This window comes from Ornithorhynchus anatinus, chromosome 7, assembly GCF_004115215.2.
Source record: "Ornithorhynchus anatinus isolate Pmale09 chromosome 7, mOrnAna1.pri.v4, whole genome shotgun sequence".
NCBI lineage: Eukaryota > Metazoa > Chordata > Mammalia > Monotremata > Ornithorhynchidae > Ornithorhynchus > Ornithorhynchus anatinus.
The window spans coordinates 4,721,128-4,742,248 of NC_041734.1; the positions used below are offsets into that span (position 1 = coordinate 4,721,128).

At 47.5% G+C, this 21,121-nt stretch overlaps 1 protein-coding gene across 1 annotated transcript in view; it reads right to left on the bottom strand.

Moving 5' to 3' along the window:
- Positions 1-220: 220 nt before the first annotated feature.
- The window catches only part of MTFR1 (mitochondrial fission regulator 1), a 33,732-nt gene continuing 12,831 nt past the window's right edge, over positions 221-21,121 (bottom strand). The window contains exons 2-8 of the mRNA XM_001512000.4: positions 20,177-20,314; positions 14,437-14,535; positions 8,989-9,104; positions 6,169-6,416; positions 2,218-2,473; positions 1,743-1,911; positions 221-1,493 (exon numbers count right to left, since the gene is read on the bottom strand). Of these exons, the coding sequence (XP_001512050.3) occupies positions 1,425-1,493; positions 1,743-1,911; positions 2,218-2,473; positions 6,169-6,416; positions 8,989-9,104; positions 14,437-14,535; positions 20,177-20,242 (1,023 nt within the window). The 5' untranslated portion in view covers positions 20,243-20,314 and the 3' untranslated portion in view covers positions 221-1,424. The remainder of the gene's footprint in view (positions 1,494-1,742; positions 1,912-2,217; positions 2,474-6,168; positions 6,417-8,988; positions 9,105-14,436; positions 14,536-20,176; positions 20,315-21,121) is intronic.

Sequence of the window (21,121 nt, forward strand, 5' to 3'; positions counted from 1 at the left end):
GGGCCCTTGGGGAAGGTCAAGAAGTCCATTTTACTTCAGTCAGCTAGCCTATCGTGTACGGACTCCCCGGTAAGCGGCCGAGTGAAAAGAGGATCTGTTTTTAAACCAACTAAAGGCAGCTCGTGAGGCAGGTCTGAGGATGGCCTGTAGTAGAGGATCTTAGGGAAAAGTGAAACCCGGTTCGAAGACGTCTGTTCCGCTAGAATCGCACAGGATGAAATACTTCCGGGGAGTACGGCGGCCCCCAAAATGAGTCTGCTTTATTTTAAAACATCCCTCTGTCTTTATGGCAGGAAGCAGTTATAGCCCTAAATTCACACCCGGTACAGATACGAAATTTTCAACTTCAGAATATTTTCGACGGTTAAAAGGGCTGAGTCTGAGAGAATAGAAAGGTACGGTTTTCAATGGAGTAAGAGAATAAACAGCCCCTGTAAAAATAAGCCCTACTCCAAAGTCCTTCTGTATCATTTTATCCATAAATTAGCTCAATGTATACATTATCAATAACTTAAAATGAATCGGATTTTCCAAAGTGCAGAATCTTCTCCCGGAGATAAGAATGACAAGCTCAGAGCGCAAACCCCCATATACCCGATCGGCCGGCTCGAACAATCAGCTTTTTGGGCCTAAAGCTGAATCTACTGGGCCGGCAGCACGTACAAGCTGAAAAATGGGCCGGGCCTGCCTGGGCTGGAGGTTGATTTCAAAAGCATCCCAGCCCGACCCAACGTGGATTCCACGTTGAGCTGCTAATAGGCTTTTACACCTTGTGGAGACTGCCCACCGTGGACACAAAGGCCCTTTGAAATGAAAAGATGGGAAGTTGGTTATCACTCCTGTCCCGTCTCTGCCCAGAAGGTGCTGAGGTGAGAGAAGTGCATTATAGGTCAGCTCCGAAGGTCCCCGGTTCAGCCATAAAGTGCCTTCCGGCCAGCCCCTTTTACCAAGTGTGGGATAAATGTGATTCTTCTAAACCGGGAGGTTAGAAGCTCTTGCTCGACGTTTTGCCGCAACAAGTCTGCCGGCTGCTCTCAGAAAGGATGAAGATAACGGTAGTACTTCACTGCTGTCTCTCCCCAAACTTCAGGTCACACACATAGAGTTATCCAGAAGTAGTGTTTGGGAAATAAAAGCCTCACGGCACCGGTGGCAAAATTCTCTTTAAGGCCCCCAGACGCAGCCCAGTAGAGCGGAGCGCCGAAACCGTAACCACCGCATCCTGGCTCTGGAATGATCCCTATTTTTATAACAAAAACCATCTGTTTAGTGCTTTTGCCTTTGTTTAATTCTCTACTTAGCTTTGTACGAGACCCCGGAGATCTAAAGTCAAGTATTTCCTAAATAGTGTTGATTTCTACCAGCCGTTCTTCGCCCTGACCAGCCCGTGTCTGAACGGTCTTTTTCCTCCAGCGTCGATCCACTTAAGAATGGGAGACGTCTTCGATCAAAGCCTTCATTTTTCCTGTAGACTTTAGCATGTGTGGCCCGAACTGGGGACAGAACGCAAAAGCGGACCATTAATAGCTGGTGGTTTGGGACCGGCTCCCAGCCCGGAGAGACATTACACACCACCACCCACGAAGGCACTCAGACTTAGGTTTCACTCTTCAATCTGCCCGAGACTCGTAAACCCCAGCGTCGCAGATAAGCTGTCCCAGTTTTTCCCCAAGCCCACCGCGAATATGGGTTTGGGCAAAAAAAAATCTTGTCAGAGAGCAAAACTGCCAGCCGACACTCACCAATACTGTTTCTGACGCGGTCGTCGCTTGAGCCTTCGGACAGAGTTTCTCTGTTTCGCTTTGGCCATCGCTTCGATAGCGATACGCAAATTTCTTTTTCAGGGCCTCTGCGATTAAGGCGGCGGGGTCGGCGGGGTCGGCGGGCTTGGGCTTTATGTCTTGCTCTGACCTTCAAGGAGGCAAAGGGAGCCCACAGTCAAATCTGCCAGAGGTCAAACCTACCCCCTAGGACTGCATGCTCGATACCTGGGAGAGCGGTACTAACTCCAGGGGCCTGCCGGCAGAAAAAAGAGCTCTGGGAAAGACCGAAAATAAACCTGAGGTGGCCGAGCAGGAGACGCCACCGTGGGGTTACACTGGGCTCCTCGTCCCGGGAAGACGGACTTACAACACTGCCACAGGGACACACATACGGGCACCAAAGCTCTGGCGGCCTAGTGGAGGGGGCGACGCGGCAAGCTTGTTTGGGGCTCACCTTTTGACCGCCCGGAGCTTGACGGTGTTCATGTCTTTGAGGATTTCCAGCATACTTGGCACATCTGGCTTCTTTGGGGTGTTCTCAGTGGGGCTGGGACTCGGGCTGGCTTTCTTCTCTCGACGCTCTTTGATCAGGTCGATGGCAGACATGCTCCGGCTCAGCCCGGGGGGAGGAGGAGGAGGAGGAGGAGGAGGAGGCGGAGGAGGCGGAGGAGGCGGAGGTGGGGGTCCAGGCCCAGGTGCACTGAAGCTTCCTGCAGAAAGGAGAGATCTAGAGTGAGTCCCTCCAAGCAAATGAAAGTGTGGATTCCTATGAATGACAGATTTATAGTTTGGAAGTAAAGGTTTCCTGGCATTATATACAAAGACCCCAAACTACAAGCCCTTTGCTTGCAGCGTTTCCACGAGAGAGAAACAATGCACCGTTTGACTTCTGTGTTTGGCTCGGCTCAAATTGTAGAAATGGGTTTGTGTTTTTGACAACTGAGCTCGCTCCAAAATCCCAGTAGTTTCCCTCGTTGCCTTTACATGATATCCCGTATCTGAAAACTAGGCCCGTGGATCTCTAGGGTGACAGCTTAATATCTACAGTGATGATAATCCTAAGTACCCACACTTTGTAATTTGCCTAAATACCACTGACGGTTAAATTATTGAACGACGTGATGGGGTTTGGCTATTCAGTAGTTTACTAAAAGGACCATCTCCCCATAGCAAATGAATCTTCAATTCTATTCTGATGCAAAAAAAAAAAATGAATTTGGAATTCACAAACACCTTTTACTGAAGGAAAAAAGCTTTTCAGACCTCTCATTTCAGTTAAAATGTTCTCAATGTTTCTCTAGAAATTCAGTGTACTTGGAGACAATTCCTTAAAAAAAACACCTCTTGTGATCATATAAATGCCTGGTTCCTACTACAGAGAAAGCCAGTCAGTCCTTTTCAAAATATACTTTAAAATATTTCTACACACACACACAATTTATTGCTTGCTCATGCATTTCCTTGGCAGAGTACTCTGTGCCAGGCTAAAAATGCCCTGAAGGATGAAATGCTGCTGAAGTAGAGGGGAAAAAACAAAACCCAATGAATGCTGTTTTGCTAGCTGATTGCATAACTTACCGTGAGTTACGGTGTGTGCGTTAAAGTGAAGACCAATTTTTAAATCAAGGAAAAACATCTAATTCCCAAATACCTCAGCAAGCAAATATTTCAAAATCATAAAGAAGGAAAAGAATTTCTCTGAGAGGAAATAGTGGTGCCTGAGAGGCACCACCTCCTGATTCGATGTCTGCCTTGAGCAGGCCTTCCTCCCGCCCCGGAACTGGATGGCATTTGGGGGTAGGGATGATTTAGACTAAGATCTCGGGAGGGAGGGAGAATGTCTTCTCTCTGCTTTTGGTCGATACCGATTTTTTTGGGAACAGTTTAGACCTTGAGGGTCCCTGCTCAGCTGCCTGACCATGAGGGTTCCAGAACACTATTTGGGGTTGGAAAGGACTTTTCCCCTGCCGAGTTCCATCTCCTGCTTCTTTTGCCCAAGCTTGATTTCTGCCGCCTGTCTCTGAGCTGTGATTGCTTTGGCCCTTCTGTCATCAGCTGGAAAAGACGAGGGCAGAGTTTTAATTTCCCCCGGCTGCTCGGACACTAGAAAGCTGGAAGGGAATTCAGTGGGACTGAATTTCCTCCAATCTGTGAAAACTATCTGGGGCAGTGCACGTCCACCCAGGGCCAAAAGTCGAATCCACTCGGAAGTGAGGCCGGCCAGGTCGGGGACAACTCGGTTCTGGTGGCTGAAATCTGCCCGAGGGTGGTTTGGGACCTGCCGCTCGGACCCTTCTTAGAGTCACGGGTCCACTGCTGGTCACTGCATTTATAAAGGACGGGAAGCCGGTGGCGGCGGTCTGGAGAGGACCGATCCAAGCGAGTCGAGGGACGGAAGGGTTTCTCTGGGGAAAGAGGAAAGGATTTGGGGGTGTCTACCCAAGTAAAGAGAAGGCCAGAGGGAGATTCATCATCGTGGGTGGAGAATGCGTCGACCCGCGTACTCTCCAGAGCGCTTACCGTATCCAGGGCACTGTAGTGAGCGCTCGGTAGGGCTAACGGAACGGCCTTCAGTTACTGGCAGCGTGGGCGACGGAGGCTCCGCGCCTGAAGCTCCTTGCAGCGTGAGGAGCCCTACCTGAGAAAACCCTGGAAGGGCCTCTTGTGGGGGGAAGCGAAGGGGGGAAGAGACACCATCTCGGTTTCAACGTGCCCGGTCCCTGGCCATTCTAGCCTGCTGGGATTTTGAGGGACCAGGACCCGGATGACGGTCTGCGGAAGAAAACTTCTCTCCCTTTACCTGGGTTCATTCACTAAGCTGTATGTCAAGAGGAGGGAGTGGGCCTTTCTACCCATGGCTCAGTGGAAAGAGCCCGGGCTTGGAAGTCAGAGGTCATGAGTTCGAATCCTGGCTCCGCCGCTTGCCAGCTGTGTGACTTTGGGCAAGTCACTTCACTTCTCTGTGCCTCAGTGACCTCATCTGTAAAATGGGGATTAAAACGGTGAGGCCCACGTGGGACAACCTGATTACCCTGTATCTACCCTAGCGCTCAGAACAGTGCTCTGCACATAGTAAGCGCTTAACAAATACCAACATTAAGCAGCGTCGCTCAGTGGCAAGAACCCGGGCTTGGGAGTCAGAGGTCATGAGTTCGAATCCTGGCTCCGCCGCTTGCCAGCTGTGTGACTTTGGGCAAGTCACTTCACTTCTCTGTGCCTCAGTGACCTCATCTGTAAAATGGGGATTAAAACGGTGAGGCCCACGTGGGACAACCTGATTACCCTGTATCTACCCTAGCGCTCAGAACAGTGCTCTGCACATAGTAAGCGCTTAACAAATACCGACATTATCACCTCTAGCGGACCGGGCTAGGTGCTCAGTAAAGCCTCCAGGGTGACCGCGGTAGTGTTCCGCTTGCCACAGTTTCGCCCGTCTGCCAAAAGAGGGCGACAGAGCAGAAGGGATGGCTGCCGCAAAGGAGAAAGAAGCCGCCGGGCCACTCCTTCTCCCGCCCCCAAAGCACATCTTTGGGCAACTCTCGCTGCACAGGCCCCTCTCCGGGGTGATCTGTCCAAAGTAATGTCGGTGTTTGGTTTTTGTTAAGCGCTTACTCCGTGCAGAGCACCGTTCCAAGCGCTGGGGGAGATACAGGGTCATCGGGTGGTCCCACGCGAGGCTCCCGCTCTTCATCCCCATTTTACGGATGAGGTGGCTGAGGCCCCGAGAAGTGAAGTGACTTGCCCACGGTCACACGGCTGACGAGCGGCGGAGCCGGGATTCGGACCCGTGACTTCTGACTCCCGAACCCGGGCTTCTCCCACTGAGCCACGCCGCTTCCCCGGATCGACGGACGGGGGCTGGAGTCGCCGCTGTGGATTCTACGCCCGCGGGACCCAGACGCCGAGCGTGGGCGGTCTGCGAAGGTGAGGAAGGGCGGTGCCGGCGGCTCGCGGCGTGGCCCGACCCGGCGCCGGGAAACCGGGGGCGCCCTCCCCGGCCCGACTCACCGGACGGCCTCGGGAAGTAATGGGACTCATCCGCCCCCGGCAAGCCCTAACCAGGGCTTCAGGGGGGAGGTGGCTCTGCTCCGGGCCGAGAAATCCCTGCCCTGCTGCCAATCTCCCTCTTCCCTCACCCCAAGAATGACCAGGGCTCCCAAAGCCTCGTTGGCCACGCTGCTCCCCGCTTGCCGGGCGGTGCCCACGCAAGGTTTCTCGGGCCTCGGCCTCCGTGAAGCCACAGCGAGGAACCCGCTCTGAGAGCCTGACTATTCTCCCCCTCCACTGGCATAACCGAGACTAGGCTCCGTCGGCCACCCTCAAGCTCACAGCTGTCACTGAGATCAAGGTTTCCTCCCCTCCTCGACCCCCACTTCTAAGTGTCTGTTAGGCGCAAACCAAATACCTGCACCAAGAGACTGCTGTTCCTGCAAAGTGACGATTTTGGCGATCTGAGCTCGGAGCGTAGCGAGTTCATTTTCCAGAGCGCTGATCTTCTGCAGGGCTTCGTCGTTGGCTAGCGCGGTGGGCGTCTTGGGCTCGGGTTCTGCCCGGGGCAGGTTGGGAAGGGATGACTGCCTACTCGGAGGCTGCCCAAAGAACGGCAGATTCTGGGGGCCGGGGGAAGGGGTCTCTTGGGACCAGACCTCCGTTCTGGAAGAGAGACACAAAGGTAAGCGGTGTCGGCGGCAGGAGAGCAGTCATCACGACTTAAGTAGCAGGAACGAAAGGAAAATCCGGGTCGTGACGGGGCTTGGGTCGTTCACCTTTCACGTTTACGAAGAGACGACCCCCAACCCCTCCGACATCCCACACCCACCCTGACGCTCTGGGAGCAGACAGACAAAAAATGCCATCTTACACAAATGAGTTGCCACATGGTAGGTTTAACTAAGGTAAGTTTGCCGACGGGTAGGATGGGTGGGAGAATTAACCCGGTGTGCTCCCCTCCCTAAATGGTATATTGGGACGGGTCCTCCAGTCTCCGTAGAGGGCTACCCAGAAGTCCATCATTTCCACCCCGTCGGTAAACCCGGGCACACATACGACAACCCCTAAATCAAACAGTCTCCTTGCAGAGATGGCACGAGAGGCTCCTACCAGCCCCCCAAGGTCTCTTGGAATAAAGAGCAGCGAGGCCCTGCTTCATGCCGCTACAGACACGGCTGACCCAGATGGCAATGGAGTCCCAGAAGGGCAAAGTCAAAGGTCCAACTGGTCGGGCTGTTCTCCTAACTTCAAAGCACACGACTCAGGCATGCTTTCCCTCCGTTTCAGCCTCGGTAAGGCCAGTTGCAAAACAGCCACACGTTATCAGGTCCTAAGGGAGGGGGGAAAATGAGCGGCAGCAGGGAGCGACTCCCATTGGAGGGGAGGAAGGAGGTGCAAAGGAACCTGACCCCTCCCAGTTTTCCCAGCTTTTGACCCCCGCGCTGGCCTGCGAGGCCCAGATGGGTTGGCCAAGGACACCTGCCCCCCAGCCCACTTTCAAAGCTCCGTTTCTCCTCTTCGTGTTCCGCACCCAGTGTGCCCCGCCTCCGTCCCTCACCCTCCCTCTTCCAAGGTGCCCGACACAACCAAGTTTCCAAGGACCACTCCGCACAGGCCAGGCGGAACCTAAGGTTCGGGAGGGAGGTGCCGATCCCCAGCTGCACACGACTAGGCTCAGCCACAGTTCCGGGCAGGGGTAGAGCCGAACGTGTTCAGATGTCAGGGCCTGTTACAACTCGGGGGGGCATTTTTATCTCATCTCTTCTTGTCCGTTAAGACACCACTGAGACCATATTCTCCAAGGACGCCAGTGACTTCCGCACGATCAACCAATGGCATTTACCGAGCACTTACTACGTGCGGAGCGCTGAACTCGGCCCTCGGAAGAGTACAACACACTTTTCAGGCACAATCACTGCCCTCCGTGAGTTTACCATCTAGCCAAGTTCAATGGGCGGTAGTCTGTCCTAATCCTACTTTTGACACTGTTGACCACTTGCCTCTCTTTGGAACACTGTCAAATGTTCGTTTGGCCGACCCAGAACTCATCCTACAGGCCCTCCCCCTCTTCTCTAATGGCTCCACTTCCATCCCTCATCCCCTAACTAAGAAGTCTGCGTGGCTCTGTTCTGTATTTCCTTCATCTTCTCACCTCCACTCAGTCACTTCAGTGGCTTCAGCAGCACCTTTATTAATGTAAAACCTGCCTCCTCCTTTCTCCCACTATTCAATCTCGCACCCCTTCTTGCCCCCAAGGGTACTCCCACATGGATCGGCTTTCGCCACCCGGAGCTCCCTCCCCTCTCCCCGCCTTCAGCCATCACTGACACCCTCCTCAAGTCCCACCTCCACCAGCAAACCTTCCCCAATTTATTTTCAATACTCAACAGCCACCTCATCTGTACCCATCCTCAGCATTTAGGCATATTCCCTTATACATCCCCTAAGTTTCTCTGATGGCACATCTGCTCTTCTTCCTGCTCCCACTATTTGTAAATATTTCCTATATCTGCATTCCCTATTAGTAGAGGGAACGTGCCTTTTGCTTCTCTGAACTTTCCCTAAGCTTTGGTACCCTGGATTGCGCTCAGCAGGCCCTCGGTAAGTAGAAGTATTTATTGAGCACCCATTTGAGAAATAAGAGTAAAGTCAATCAGTTGTTTTCACTGAGCGCTTACCGGGTGCGGATCACTGTACTAAGTCCTTGGGAGAGTACGACACAACAATATAACGGACACGTTCCTTGCCCCCAAGGACCTTACAGTCTAACAGGTGAGACAAACATGCAAAACTGTTTACGATTAGAGTTGTCGAAATAAATAACTGAACACTACAGACTGAAGGGCCCTCGTGGGCAGGAAATGTGTCTACCAAATCTACTGTACTGAACTCCGGGTGCTCTGCAGACAGGAAGCACTCAATAAATACCACTGATTGATATGTAGCCAAATGTGCTGAGTAGGCGTATACATAAGCTCGTAAGAGCTCCATACCCTTGCTCTAGCAAATGCCTCTGCTATTATTTAGCCGGCCTTTCTCCGCCCAGGCTCTTCCAAATACTCCAAGCAACAAGTACGCCCACTGTCGTGTCAATTACTAATGCCAAGGAACGCAAACAAAACATAGATTTAACTGTTCCAGTGCAACCAACACGAAAAGTGTGGGGTGGATGCTGTTACCGGCCACTTTCGAGACCAGTGAATAGGTCAACCTTCCTTCGGCAAGCGGAACCAACCTGAGTCTTGTAGAGACTTCTCCTTCTTCTCTGGCAACCCATCCTACGTCAGCAAATGAAGCCACGGCATCCTCCCTGGGGTGATTTGGACTGCACTCCGTAGAGTGAGAGGTAAGCTAGAAACGAGAAAAGAGGAAGAGAGTCCTTAATCTGGAGCTGCAGTTAATCGGTGAAAAGTTCCCACTTGATCGGAAGAATGGGCTAAGTGTTCTAGACCTGTGCTTTACAGTTCCACACTTTCTTCTGGAGAAAGCCTAGCTTGGCCCTGATCGCGACCTAGGCGGGGCCCTCCAGAAGGTGCAATTTAACAGTTAACAGCCCACTTGGCATTAGGGAATCAGATTACTCTGTTCCTCCAAAGGTAAACCTCTCTGTCACTTCGTTACTGGAGGCTTAGGTCAGCACCTGCTAATAGGCAGTGAAACATCACCGGTAAAAAACACTGACCTAGGGCATGATACCAGGTAGCAGCAGGCCCTGGACAGAGGGCAGAGGAGCCTTCTCAAAGGTCTTCGGCAATTAATGCTGTCTTGCTTCTAAATAGAATTTACTGAACATCAGCTCCAAAGTTTCTATCCGGTTATACATTTGGGTCTATATATTAAATGAAATATCCGCCCTGACATGCCAAGGTAATACAAATAACTGAATACCCACTGTTCAGAATTAATTTCCTTAGGGTTTCCATAAGGAGCTGGTGACCAACACACAACTTGGGTAACTTAAAAAAAATTTACACATGAGATGAAATACAAAGGAAAAGAATAGCCTACTTATAAGCATCAGGTAAGGGTTTAAAATTCAGCAGGGGGTTAACACACTGATACGCAGAAGACAGTGGCCAACAAACTGGTCTTTAATAAAAAGCAGCAGGCAGACCTGGAACGTGCATCTGTCCTTGGTACCTGTAATCTAACACCAGTTCAGACCTCTAAGTCTACTTGACCTTGGAATTAGTGGCTCTTGCTGCTCAGTGGTTCCACAGATCTGGGGAAGCTGAGGAGCCACAGAGCAACTGGCAAGGTGAAAACGGAAAAACTTGGATACTAACTCAAAATTACAGGTAGACAAGGACCTCAAAATGTCCCTCGGTAAAACCGGATTTAATATGTATACTCTTCCTGAGTGTAGGAAGATTTTCTCAAGGATCCAAGAGGGGGAACTAAGGCTCAGATGCGGGAAGAACTGGGGGATCCTTTTGGTCAGATCACGACACATGCAGATTCTCTAAACAGCAAACCCAGATGTTTGTGGGAGTGAAGAAGGAAAAATACACAACAGCCTCATATTTAGAAAATAACTGCTATTACAAGTTCTACTCCAATCCACCCCATACCATTAAATTTCTCTTTATATCTCTCAGAGGAAAAGCGTGGGAGGAGAATGCGGGGGGGAGGGGATTAAACTGGAGGTGCTGAAGTGTGAAACATCACAGGAAACTGAAATTCTCTAAAATGCAGATGAGAAATAAATCCACTTTAGGATCCTTCCCCACTCCTATCATCACTGCTTACCTAGAGGGGTGATGGCTTAGCTTTGACCTCTGCTCCTCTAAATAATCTTTGGACATGGTGGCATTGCAACAAAAGGGCTCCCCAAAACAAACCTCTTTTGAAATTTCCTTCTGAGGGAAGAGCAGACAGTAAGAGACAGATGTAAAGCAGCTATCAGGTGGGCTCAGGAGTCAACTAGAACCCATATTTAAAGAAGCCCTCCTAAGCCCAAACAACCCGTGGTCGTCAAAACATCAAGACAAAAAGAACCCGACTGAAAATCCCCCAGTTATATGATTGGAGGTGAGGGGTGAGAGGGTCACAGGACTATGAGAAGACTCTGCTGGTAAAATTCAAAAGTCCTCGTAGCAATTACAGCAAGTGGGATAGCAAAGATTGTTGGTGATCATGCAATATATGACAAGAAGGCAATCATGCACCTTAAATCTAAAAACACCTTAAAACATTACCCTATCGAAAGGGACAGAGATACTAATTGACTAGTGGCGGATAAGAACTCATCCATGCCCAGTTTTCACCAAAAAGCCAATAAAAATGACATTGGCATTAATGAAAATGAATTACTATGTGCATCATTTCCAACTATGACATTTATAATAATTGTGGTAGAGTTAAGCACTTTTTTGTGGAGTACCAGACTAGGGGCTGGGGTAGTTACAAGATCATCAGCTCCGACAGAGTCCTCATCCCACCCGGGGCTCACGGTCTAAGGGGGAGATGGGGGAAGAACACGTATTTCATCTCCATTTTACAGATATGGAAACCTGAGGCCCAGAGACATTAAGTGACTTGGCCGTGGTCACACAGCAGGCAAGTGACAGAGCTGGGATTAGAATGCAGATCCTCTGACTCCCAGGCTTGGCGAGAAGGGCAGCATCAGTCTCCCCACACCCAGACTCGCCTACAACACAAGCCAGCCGGGCTTCCTGCTATCAGCCCCAGAGGCGCGAGGCATCGGTGCCAAGGCCCTGTCTGTGTTCTTGGGCCTGAATTCTGTTCCGGGTCCAGTTTTAGGACAGGAGCACACGGCAGTGGAACATGTATAGTGAAGAGACCTTGAAAATCCACCTAGAATTGCCCCCAAGCACTTTTCCTGAGCCAATCTACATAGATTTGAAATGTGTGAATAAGTAGGGTTAGGCGACAGAAGAGTAGTTGAAACCCACTTGAAAGTAATTATAGAATTTTAAGCCCAACAATCTTTTGGAAAGCCATGAATAATAGTAACCCCCCAAAAGATGAATGTGAAATTAATACTAATGATAATAATAGTTTTTGTATTTGTTAAGTGCTTACTATGTGCCAAGCTCTGCACTAAACCTTGGGACAAAGTCGAGATAATCATGTCAGACACAGCCCTGTTCCTGTCACAATCTAAATAGGAGGGAGAACACTCTTCGAACCCCCATTTTACAGATGAGAAAACTGATGCACAGATGTGAAGTAATTTGCCTAAGGTCATATGGCAGGCAAGAAGCAGAGCTGGGATTAGAACCCAGGTCCTTTGACTCCCAAGCTCATGTTCTTCCCACTAGGCCACAATGCTTTGAAAACTGTGATTGCGTGGAAAATGATATAAATAACTGTTACAAATCTGCTTCCTCCTTGAGTACGTACAGGATACTGTATAGGAAACACACGTTTTCATTTGGTGTCCCAAACTGAACTCTCTAGTCAAAAAGAAAAATGCTTGGTGTGACCCTAAACCAGTCCCTTCATGGAGACAATAAAATCATAATAATGGATTTTTTTCAGTGCTGCTTATGTGCTTCAGGTGGTGGAGAGAAACAAGGTAAATTGAGACGACAAGGTAACGTAAGGGTCACTTGCTTGAGATTGCAACTGTGGTTTTAGATCGAATCCTGAGGTACAAAAGAAATGTTGCTAGAAAGTGTGGAATGCCTCTAAACTATGTCCCCATTACCAAGGTTATTAAAAGTATACCCGTTTTTGCCTCCAACATTTGTTGAAAGTAGAAAACTGTCCCTTGAATTTTTCAGAAAATATTTTCCAAGCACTACAAATATTCATTCCCTTTAAGATAACGAGACAAACGTTCTCACTGATTCTATGAATTCTGATCCTGAATGGGAGTTAAAGGTAAAAAAAAATCCACAGTGAGAGTTCAATTGGATTGTTTTGCACAATGGTGGAATGGAGTTTGTTTATGCAGATGGGACCAACATTGGCCGGACAACAGCACTGTGATAAAGACTACAAGCACGATAATTCCACAACTATAACCAAAGTTTAAGGTGACCACCTGTACGTATGAACAGCAATAAAGCAGCAGTCATGCAAGTGTACCAATAACTGGCAAGTTTTAAAATCGACAAAACAGACTTACAGTTGGGTCACTGCACCGTCCTTCCCTACCATAGCTAGAGCTAGCAGGAAAGAGAGAAGGGAAAAACAGTAAAGAGAATTTTCGAGAAGAATGACATTATAGAAGATCAGTACGTACAAGAAGATCGGTGACTACTAACTAAACAAACTGGAAATATTTCCATTAAAGAAAAGTTCTCTCATACTGTGCTTTAAATATATAAATATATATTTAAAGATATATATAAAGATATACTTCAAAGCAAAAGGAGAGGGCTTCATTAAGAGGACTGCACTGTGTTTAAAAGAGCGGTAGGACATTCTAAATGTTCTTTTGAACCCGTTCCTAAAACCGGGGATCTTAACATCCTGGTTGCCTCATTTCTGCCTCCTCCCAACCCCTTAGTCTGTTAAAATGGTTGTGGTCAGGGAACTTGTCTACCAATTCTGTTACATGATACTCTCCCAAGCAATTGATACGGAACTCTACACACACTAAGCACTTAATAAATACGATTAATACATTAGCCTCTGCTGGACTCAAAGGAAAGGCTACTGGTTCTCTCTATTCAACAGCCTGAAGCATGAACAATGCTGCTTCCTTCATTCAATCGTATTTATTGAGCGCTTACTGTGTGCAGAGCACTGTACTAAGCGCTTGGAATGTACAATTCGGCAACAGATGGAGACAATCCCTGCCCAACAACAGACTCACAGTTTAGAAGGTGGGGAGACAGAGCTCTTGGCCCGGCACAGCACTGAGGGCTTACCAAAAGCAGCGTGTTTGGAAATCAATCCCAAGCCACCGAAAATCTCTCTTACTCGGGGCTTGTTCAGATGGATTCCTGAGATTCATGGTTACTTTTCTATGCTCCCGTCATCGGGTTCCCTAGAGGGTCTCAGCTGCTGGAGGATTTGGAGGCAGCGAGGAGAACAGAGAAAGGGAGGGAGAGGAACCGCAGGAGCCGGGAACACGGTGGACCTTCGTTCGGCAAAGCTGGGAGCAGCAAAACCCGTAAGAGCTAGAGCTGCAAATAGCTGTGACATCCAGAGACGGTCTGGGCGTAAGGGCAGGAGATGGGGATACAGAGTGCCATCTGGGAATGAGGACCCTTGGCATACGGGGTGCTCAGTAAGTACCACTGATTGGAGGGGCACGTAAGACTCTATGGAGAGGAGCATGAGGGCATTCGCCGCTAGTGTTCTTTTAAATTTCCTCCCCTTGCTGTGACTTGAGCCCTCGGCGGGTCCCAGAGCCGCCTTGGGAACAGACGACCAGGTTTCCCTTTCCAAGACGAAGGAGCTCATTCTCGTCGGTCAGCACTGCCCTGCAGTGGACCTTCAGGGTGACTGGTCGGATCTCTCCAAGGGATGCCAGGTCGTCGCCTGAGAAGGGAACTACAAACTGACTTTTGGGAGAGGGAAGTGCAGGGTTCTTATTGGGGTCTCCCTTCCCCTTTGATTCATTTGGGTCACCCGCAAAAAACACTGAATAATTATCTGCCCATTGAATAAGGGAAAAACTCTTTTTAAAATAACACAGATGAAATAATCTATAAATGCAATGCCCGCACTGATTTTACATTGATAAAATATGTAAAACACGTACCTGAAAGTGAACCCTTGGACACTGGATAAGAGATAAATTAGTACCAATTTTCCTTACAATACTTCGTGATGAGCCATATGACTTTCCTGACCAAAGTACCTGTGGAGTAGGAAAAAAGATTTTTGGTTCCATTAAGATACTGTTGTTTTTTTTCAGACGATTAGACCATGTGACTGTAAAATACCCAGCAAGCTTTAATTTGAGGAGACAAATCGTTTCCTTCTAATTACAAATTAAAAACAAGGAACAGAAATTCCTAATATATTATGCAACATAAATTACAGGTTGGTACATGAACATACGATGCCAAAACGAATACCTGTTATAAGGTCATTCTTATCGGCATGGCCACAACAGTAAACTTTCACTGGGGTGTTTTTTGGTAACCCATTCTAAAAGGGGGACTTTTTAGCAATTAATTTTTTTTCTATTTGAAAATATAAGAGCAAGATTCAAATTTGAATTTGGGCTACCATTCTAGTTGGACTTTTTAAAGAACAAAACCAAGTTCCCACACAAATGTGTTGTGCTAGAAATCCCTTGCTGTGGGAACAGACTTTCTATTTGATCAGAATCACAGCGCAAACACTGCAGTGTGCCAGAACCCACAAAAACAAACAAACCCAAACAAAAGAAAACAAAAACAGACACACATGTTGAATGTGCCAAGTCATTTACTAGTTCCATGGCATCTCCACTGTGACTTCTGGAAGCACCTTAATTTCAGAGCGTTGTTTCCGATTAACAGTTTTAAAGGGCATTTAAGGACCCCGTGGTTTCGGGGTGATGGATGTGAAAGCAGGGGGTAGAACTTTTCTCAGGCAGCCAGGAATGAGAGAGGAAGGAAAAGGCGAGGACAAGCTTTCCCTGGGAGGTTTTAAAGGTCACCAGATGGTGTCCAGCTGGGTGGTCTGCTGGAAAATCCTGGAGGAGGTCACTGCCAGAGAAGGGAGTGGGATGGGCAGACATGGGTCAGCGGCCCCTCCCTCAACAGGTTGCTGAATGGGGGGCTTCAAAGGTGGCACCTTGTGCTAGGATTTGGAAGACAAGGCAGAAGAGGGAAATGATTCAGCTGAAAGACAATAAATGGACCAGAGTCACTAGGTGAACCCCTAAAAGCAGTTCAGAAAAACAGAAAAGATGAGAGTGAGCTGCAGTCTCTATTCATTCCCCCACCTCTGGAATCTCTGCCACAGTTCAGCCAACTGCCCAGCACACCTAATTTCAAGTATTTCATATGTGGTGCCAGAGTCTGAGGCCTTACTTGACACCCTAGGAAAAGTGTTGGTCTAAAGTCACCAACCCCTCTTTGGCTGAGCCAACGTGGGGCTGTTGCAGAGCTGGCTCAGAGAAGTAGGCTGGGATCAGAGGATGAGGGCTTTTTCCCCATGATTTTCATTTCATTTGGAGGCTTCCAAGTGTTTCTCACCTAAACAGATTCACACAACTCCCTTGAGCACTGATGGATTTCTCCAGTCCCAGGTAGGCATGGTACAGACAATCTCCCTGCATGGCTGACACACATCCACACATACCCACTCACACAAGTCTCCCCTCTCCCCCAGCCCCCTCTTCCCATTTCTTCTACTCTGGACTCAGAGACTCAAGATGGCTAATTCAGACACAGTTCACTATTCTTTGGACAAGGAGGCAAGAGAGAGAAGCAGGAAAATATCCACTTGGGCTATTACAGTATAACAGCTTCTTTCTGGAGGTTCTATAATTCAAACTAGAAACCGCGTTGCCAAGAAAGGAGCAGAGAGACTTTGCACAGGAAGGTTCCAATTCCTGTTCCAATTCCTACAAGGAATTGGTAGCGTGGCATGATATTTGACAGAACAAAATACAATTTTATTAAGCGCAGTGTGATGCTTTATATCCAGTAACTGACAAGCCAAGAAACAATCAGAACAGAGATATTCAGGTGGTAAGGGGATAATTATGCCAGACAAAGTCCTGGCCTTGATCTTTTAAAAAAATATAACCTTACATTAAGTCAAAAACAACTTCTTGCTCTCCAACAGTGAGCCCAACCCAATCACCCCGGATGGTGTCAGATGGGGCTGCAGCAGAATGCTCACCGTGACGGAAATGAGGAGCGGCAAGGGACGGCCATATCTCCCCCAAATCAGAAGAAACATTTGAAAAGGAAATGGGGAGAGAGGGAGCCAAGGACATATAAGGATGTACTGAGGTCTGAGTTTCTCAGCCCCGGATTAACTACGAGCCATAAATCAAGGGTATTTATTGAGAGCTTACTGTGTGCAGAGCACTGTACTAAGCCCTTAGAATACCACAGAGTTGGTAGACATATTTCCAGCCCACCAGGAGCTTGCAGTCTACAGGGAGCATTCAATACCTAAATGTACATTCAAATACGAGATTACCTCTGAGTGGAAAACGGACAATGTAGCAGCCCTGTATTAAGCTCTTAGATATGATCAGAGTCCTCAAAGAGCTTGTAATTCAGCAGCGGAGACAGACACTAAAATAAATTCCAGTTAGGAGGAAGTAATAAACTATAAAGATACGTATATAAGTGTTGGGGGCAGTGAGGGGAATGAGATTGACACATAGATTACTATCTGATTAATACTTGGGAAATATCCAGGCTGGCTAAATTCTTAGCAAACCAAAGGCACAAACGCTTCTGCTCTTCTGCTACATGTTTTCATTTTTTAATGTCTGCCTCCCTCTCTGGGCTGTAAGTTCCTTCTAGGCAGGCATCATGCCTATCAACTCCACTGTACTGTATCAATCAATGGTATTTATTGAGCCCTTACTGTGTGCAGAGCATCGTACTTTCCAAAGCACGTAGTACAGTGCTCTCCACCCAGTAGGCACTCAATCTGTACCACAGATTGATCGGTTAATGAATTCTACATCGACATCAGTGCAAAACTAATGTTTTTCACCTAAGACTTGGGGAAAGGGGCTTTACAAATTGCTGCCGGGCCTCCAAAAGGCAGAAACTAGCAGTGAAGCAGCTTGGCCCTGGGAGTCAGGGGACCTGGGTTCTAATCCTGGCCTTGTCACTTGCCTTCTGTGTGATCTTGGGCAAGTCACTTAACTTTTCTATGCCTCGGTTTCTTCTTTCATAAAACAACTGTTCTTCCTCAGACTATCTTGTCTCTAGCCCAGTCTTAATGCAGTGCTTGGTACAGAGTAAACACTCAATAAATACAGTAATTAGCTAGCGGGATGGCAAAGACAAGGAAGGAAAAGCAGAATTCACCTCCAGAACGGAGAATTAGGCCTGCCTTTAATTTCTCCACCCAGCCCTCGAAGATATGCAAATCGCTCGCAAAGATTCAGGAACAGATGGTGCTTAAAAGCCACCATCTGTATATTGGGGTGCTATCTGAACCAAGTAGGTCTCCATCCCTCAACTTCTGGAAAAACCGGGCTTTAAGCACGCCCACCTGTGCAGCGAGATCTTTCTTCCTGCGTGGAGCAGCCGAATATACAGTGAACCATTTGTCTGTGCTCCATTATCATCGAATCCAGGTAGTAGGGAAGAAAAAGGATGCAATTATGCTAATCGCTAATTCTCCAGTCAGTCGCACTAGGTTCTATGGCTGCGCTTGGTCTTAGCCATTACTTATAAATGCTGGCCTTTTTTTTCAGGAAATGAAAATGACACATCAGCTACCTGTTCTTCCTCCAGAACATTTCCCCGATCCGCCCCCTTCTCTCCGCTCATGCTGCTATTGCCTTGCATCACGCTCTTGGCTCATCGTGGTTAAGCTACCCTCTCAGCCTCCTCACTGGTCTCCCCAACTCCAGCTCCTCCCTACTTCAGTCCACATTCCCTGCTGGTGCACCAATCAACTTTTGGCAGCACTGCACAGCAGATCTCTCTTCACTCCTCCAAAAGCTTCAATGTGTTCCCTGTGCAGCCAACAGGAACTCCTTAATAATGGTTTTCAGGCTCTCGATCTTACATACTGGCTCTTTTCAGCCGCTATACTCTGGCTTGCAATCTTCCCTCCTGCCAACAGACTCCCTGCCCCTAATGTTCCGCCAAGTCCGGAACTTGTTTCCTCCTTCAAATCTGCTACACCACAGCTCTTCCCATCATTAAAATGCTGCCAAACCCTATCTCCTCCAGGAAGCCTTCCCTGATTACTTCGCAACACCTTATTCTCATCAGCTCAACATCGGCCCCAACTTAACACGAGTTAAAGTACTCGTGTACTTTATTCCTATCCTCAACACTCGTATACAGACGCATAGCTTTGTTCACTTATATATATTGCTTCTACACTCATCTGTACCCTCAGTTAGTAGTTCAGATGATTTATCCTGATGTGTTTCCACAGCTTCCACCTTTATCTTTGTCCTTGCTCCTGCTTTCACTCTCGCTAAATATATTTTGTCTGCCGACCCCATTAAACTGTAAGCTCCTTGAGGATAGGGAAATATGTATCTTACCACGGTCGGTACTCTCTCAAGAGTTTAGCGCCTGGTGTTCTGTAGGTGCTCAATCAATGCCATCAACTGATTTTTATATCTAACATTAAATTAATGTCAAGAAATCCAATGTGGAGATTTGAGAAGCAGGGAGGATTTGTGCCTGCCTGTATAGATCTAGTACTGACCATAGCATTTAGCAAAGGTGTCAGTCAACGATGACAATAAAATGAGGAGAATCCGGTGACATTCAGAATGCAGCTTGTTCTGTTTACTATTGTGAAATGGTGTTACAGAGGTGTTGAATTGGGAGACGTGAGAGTGAAGGAGACTTCTGTAAGAATCACACTGGCTGCATGACCTGAACTCTAAGTTTCTTATGGGCAGGGACCATGTCAACCAACTCCGTTATATTGTACTTTACACCCAGGAAACGTTAAATAAATACCACTGGTTGACTGACCGGGGAAGAGAGGCAGCTCTTTTAACTTTTGGCTTGACTTATTAATTCTGCTGCCTACTGGGGCAGAGAGAGGGATTTATTTGAATTTGTTTGCCTGCCTTTTCCAGGTTAGAGTTAGAAGGAGCCCAAAGACAAGATTCCCCGGGAGGTGAAACAAGTTCAGAGTGACTCTGAGCTCTCTGAATAGGACCAAATGCAGTGTGTAATTCCTTAAATAATAATCTTGCATTTCCTCTTATCCTCAGGACATCTAGACCTGGTTGTAAGCTCAATTGTAAGACTCTTTAGGACAGGTGTCTAACAACTCTTCTGTATTCTCCCGAACGCTTAGTATAGTAGTCTGCACATAATAAGTGTTCAATAAATACCACTGTTGGACTAAATGATGTCCCAGTGGCACCTCAAACTCAACAGGTCCACAACTAAACTTTTTTTGGGGGGGGAGGGTGTCGTGTTGTATCAGAGTGATCCAAGTGCACTCTGAAAGGGGAGGTATGAAAATACAAAAGTGAATTCCTTCAGTCAAAAACGTTCAGGACCAGTGATCCAAAGTTTGAGGAATAATTTGGCACATTCATCTCTGCTACCTTAAACATTTATTAGTCCCCAGCTTCATCATCAGCACAACTTCCTGAAAACTGCAATTTTTTTTTTGTTTCATGAAAAACATTCTATTAACATGCTGTTTTTTAGCATTAAAAATTAAAAATGCTGTTTTCAATCAAGCAAAAGGACTTCATTAAGGATTGTATGAAGGACAACCTGGCAGTTCAGACACACTTTTCCTCTAGAACTTCAAAACTGAAGATATCACAGATGCATTGTCTATTCAGAAAGGGCTTTCAAGAAGTTAGAAGCACTCACTGAGTCCATGGTAAATCCACCTCGTTCAAGGACCATCCTAATTAGGCGCTTAATCCAGGAGAACATCTAGATATCGACCTCAGAAGTTGGTATTGAAACTTTACAAGCACATCTGGCGCCACGGGGTCCATAGTCACACTGTAACAAAAAAAAAAGAGGAACATATTTAAAAACTTCAGAGTTCAGAGAAAATAATCAGCCAAGATGCCTTATTAATGTGGGTCCCCACCGATGGTGCCAATCTTAAAAGTGTAAGTTTTCCAGACAACTGGACTTCCACATCCTGCCGGACATGTGGTTCAAATTAGTCTCGAGTCCATGACCCATATTGCTGGGAAATGCCCATTTCTTACTCTAGACTTCAAGATCGATCAATCAATTCTATTTATTGAACGACTGCAATGTGCAGAGCACTGAACTAAGCGCTTGGGAGAGTACAGTATAACAATGTAACAGACACGTTCCCTGTCCACAACGAGCTTACAGTCTAGAGGATGAAAGAATGGGGCAAGTACCACTACAGGTTTGCTTTTCTTCCCCTCTCGATATCTGCAGAAGCGAGAACTTAACTAAAGTCCCAAATGTCAGCAAAAATGACATGGCCAACCTACTCTGAAGTGTCCTGGGAGCGCATCAATTCTTTTACAGATTTATGTTTCTGTGTAAAGTGCATATGACAAGATGATTTCAATCCAGACAACATATTTATTATTTATCAAGCACACACCAAGTGCTGGGTTCTACAAAATATTCATACTATACATCCCTTCCAATTAGGGGCTTAAATTTTGAAGTGGCAAAATACTGCACACTCGATGTGGGCAGGGACCATGACTACCAACTCTGTTGTAGTGTACTCTCCAAACGCCAACTTAGTTCAGCATTCTGCACAGTTAGCACTCAATAAATACCATCGATGATGATACATGCATTATTCAGTACAGA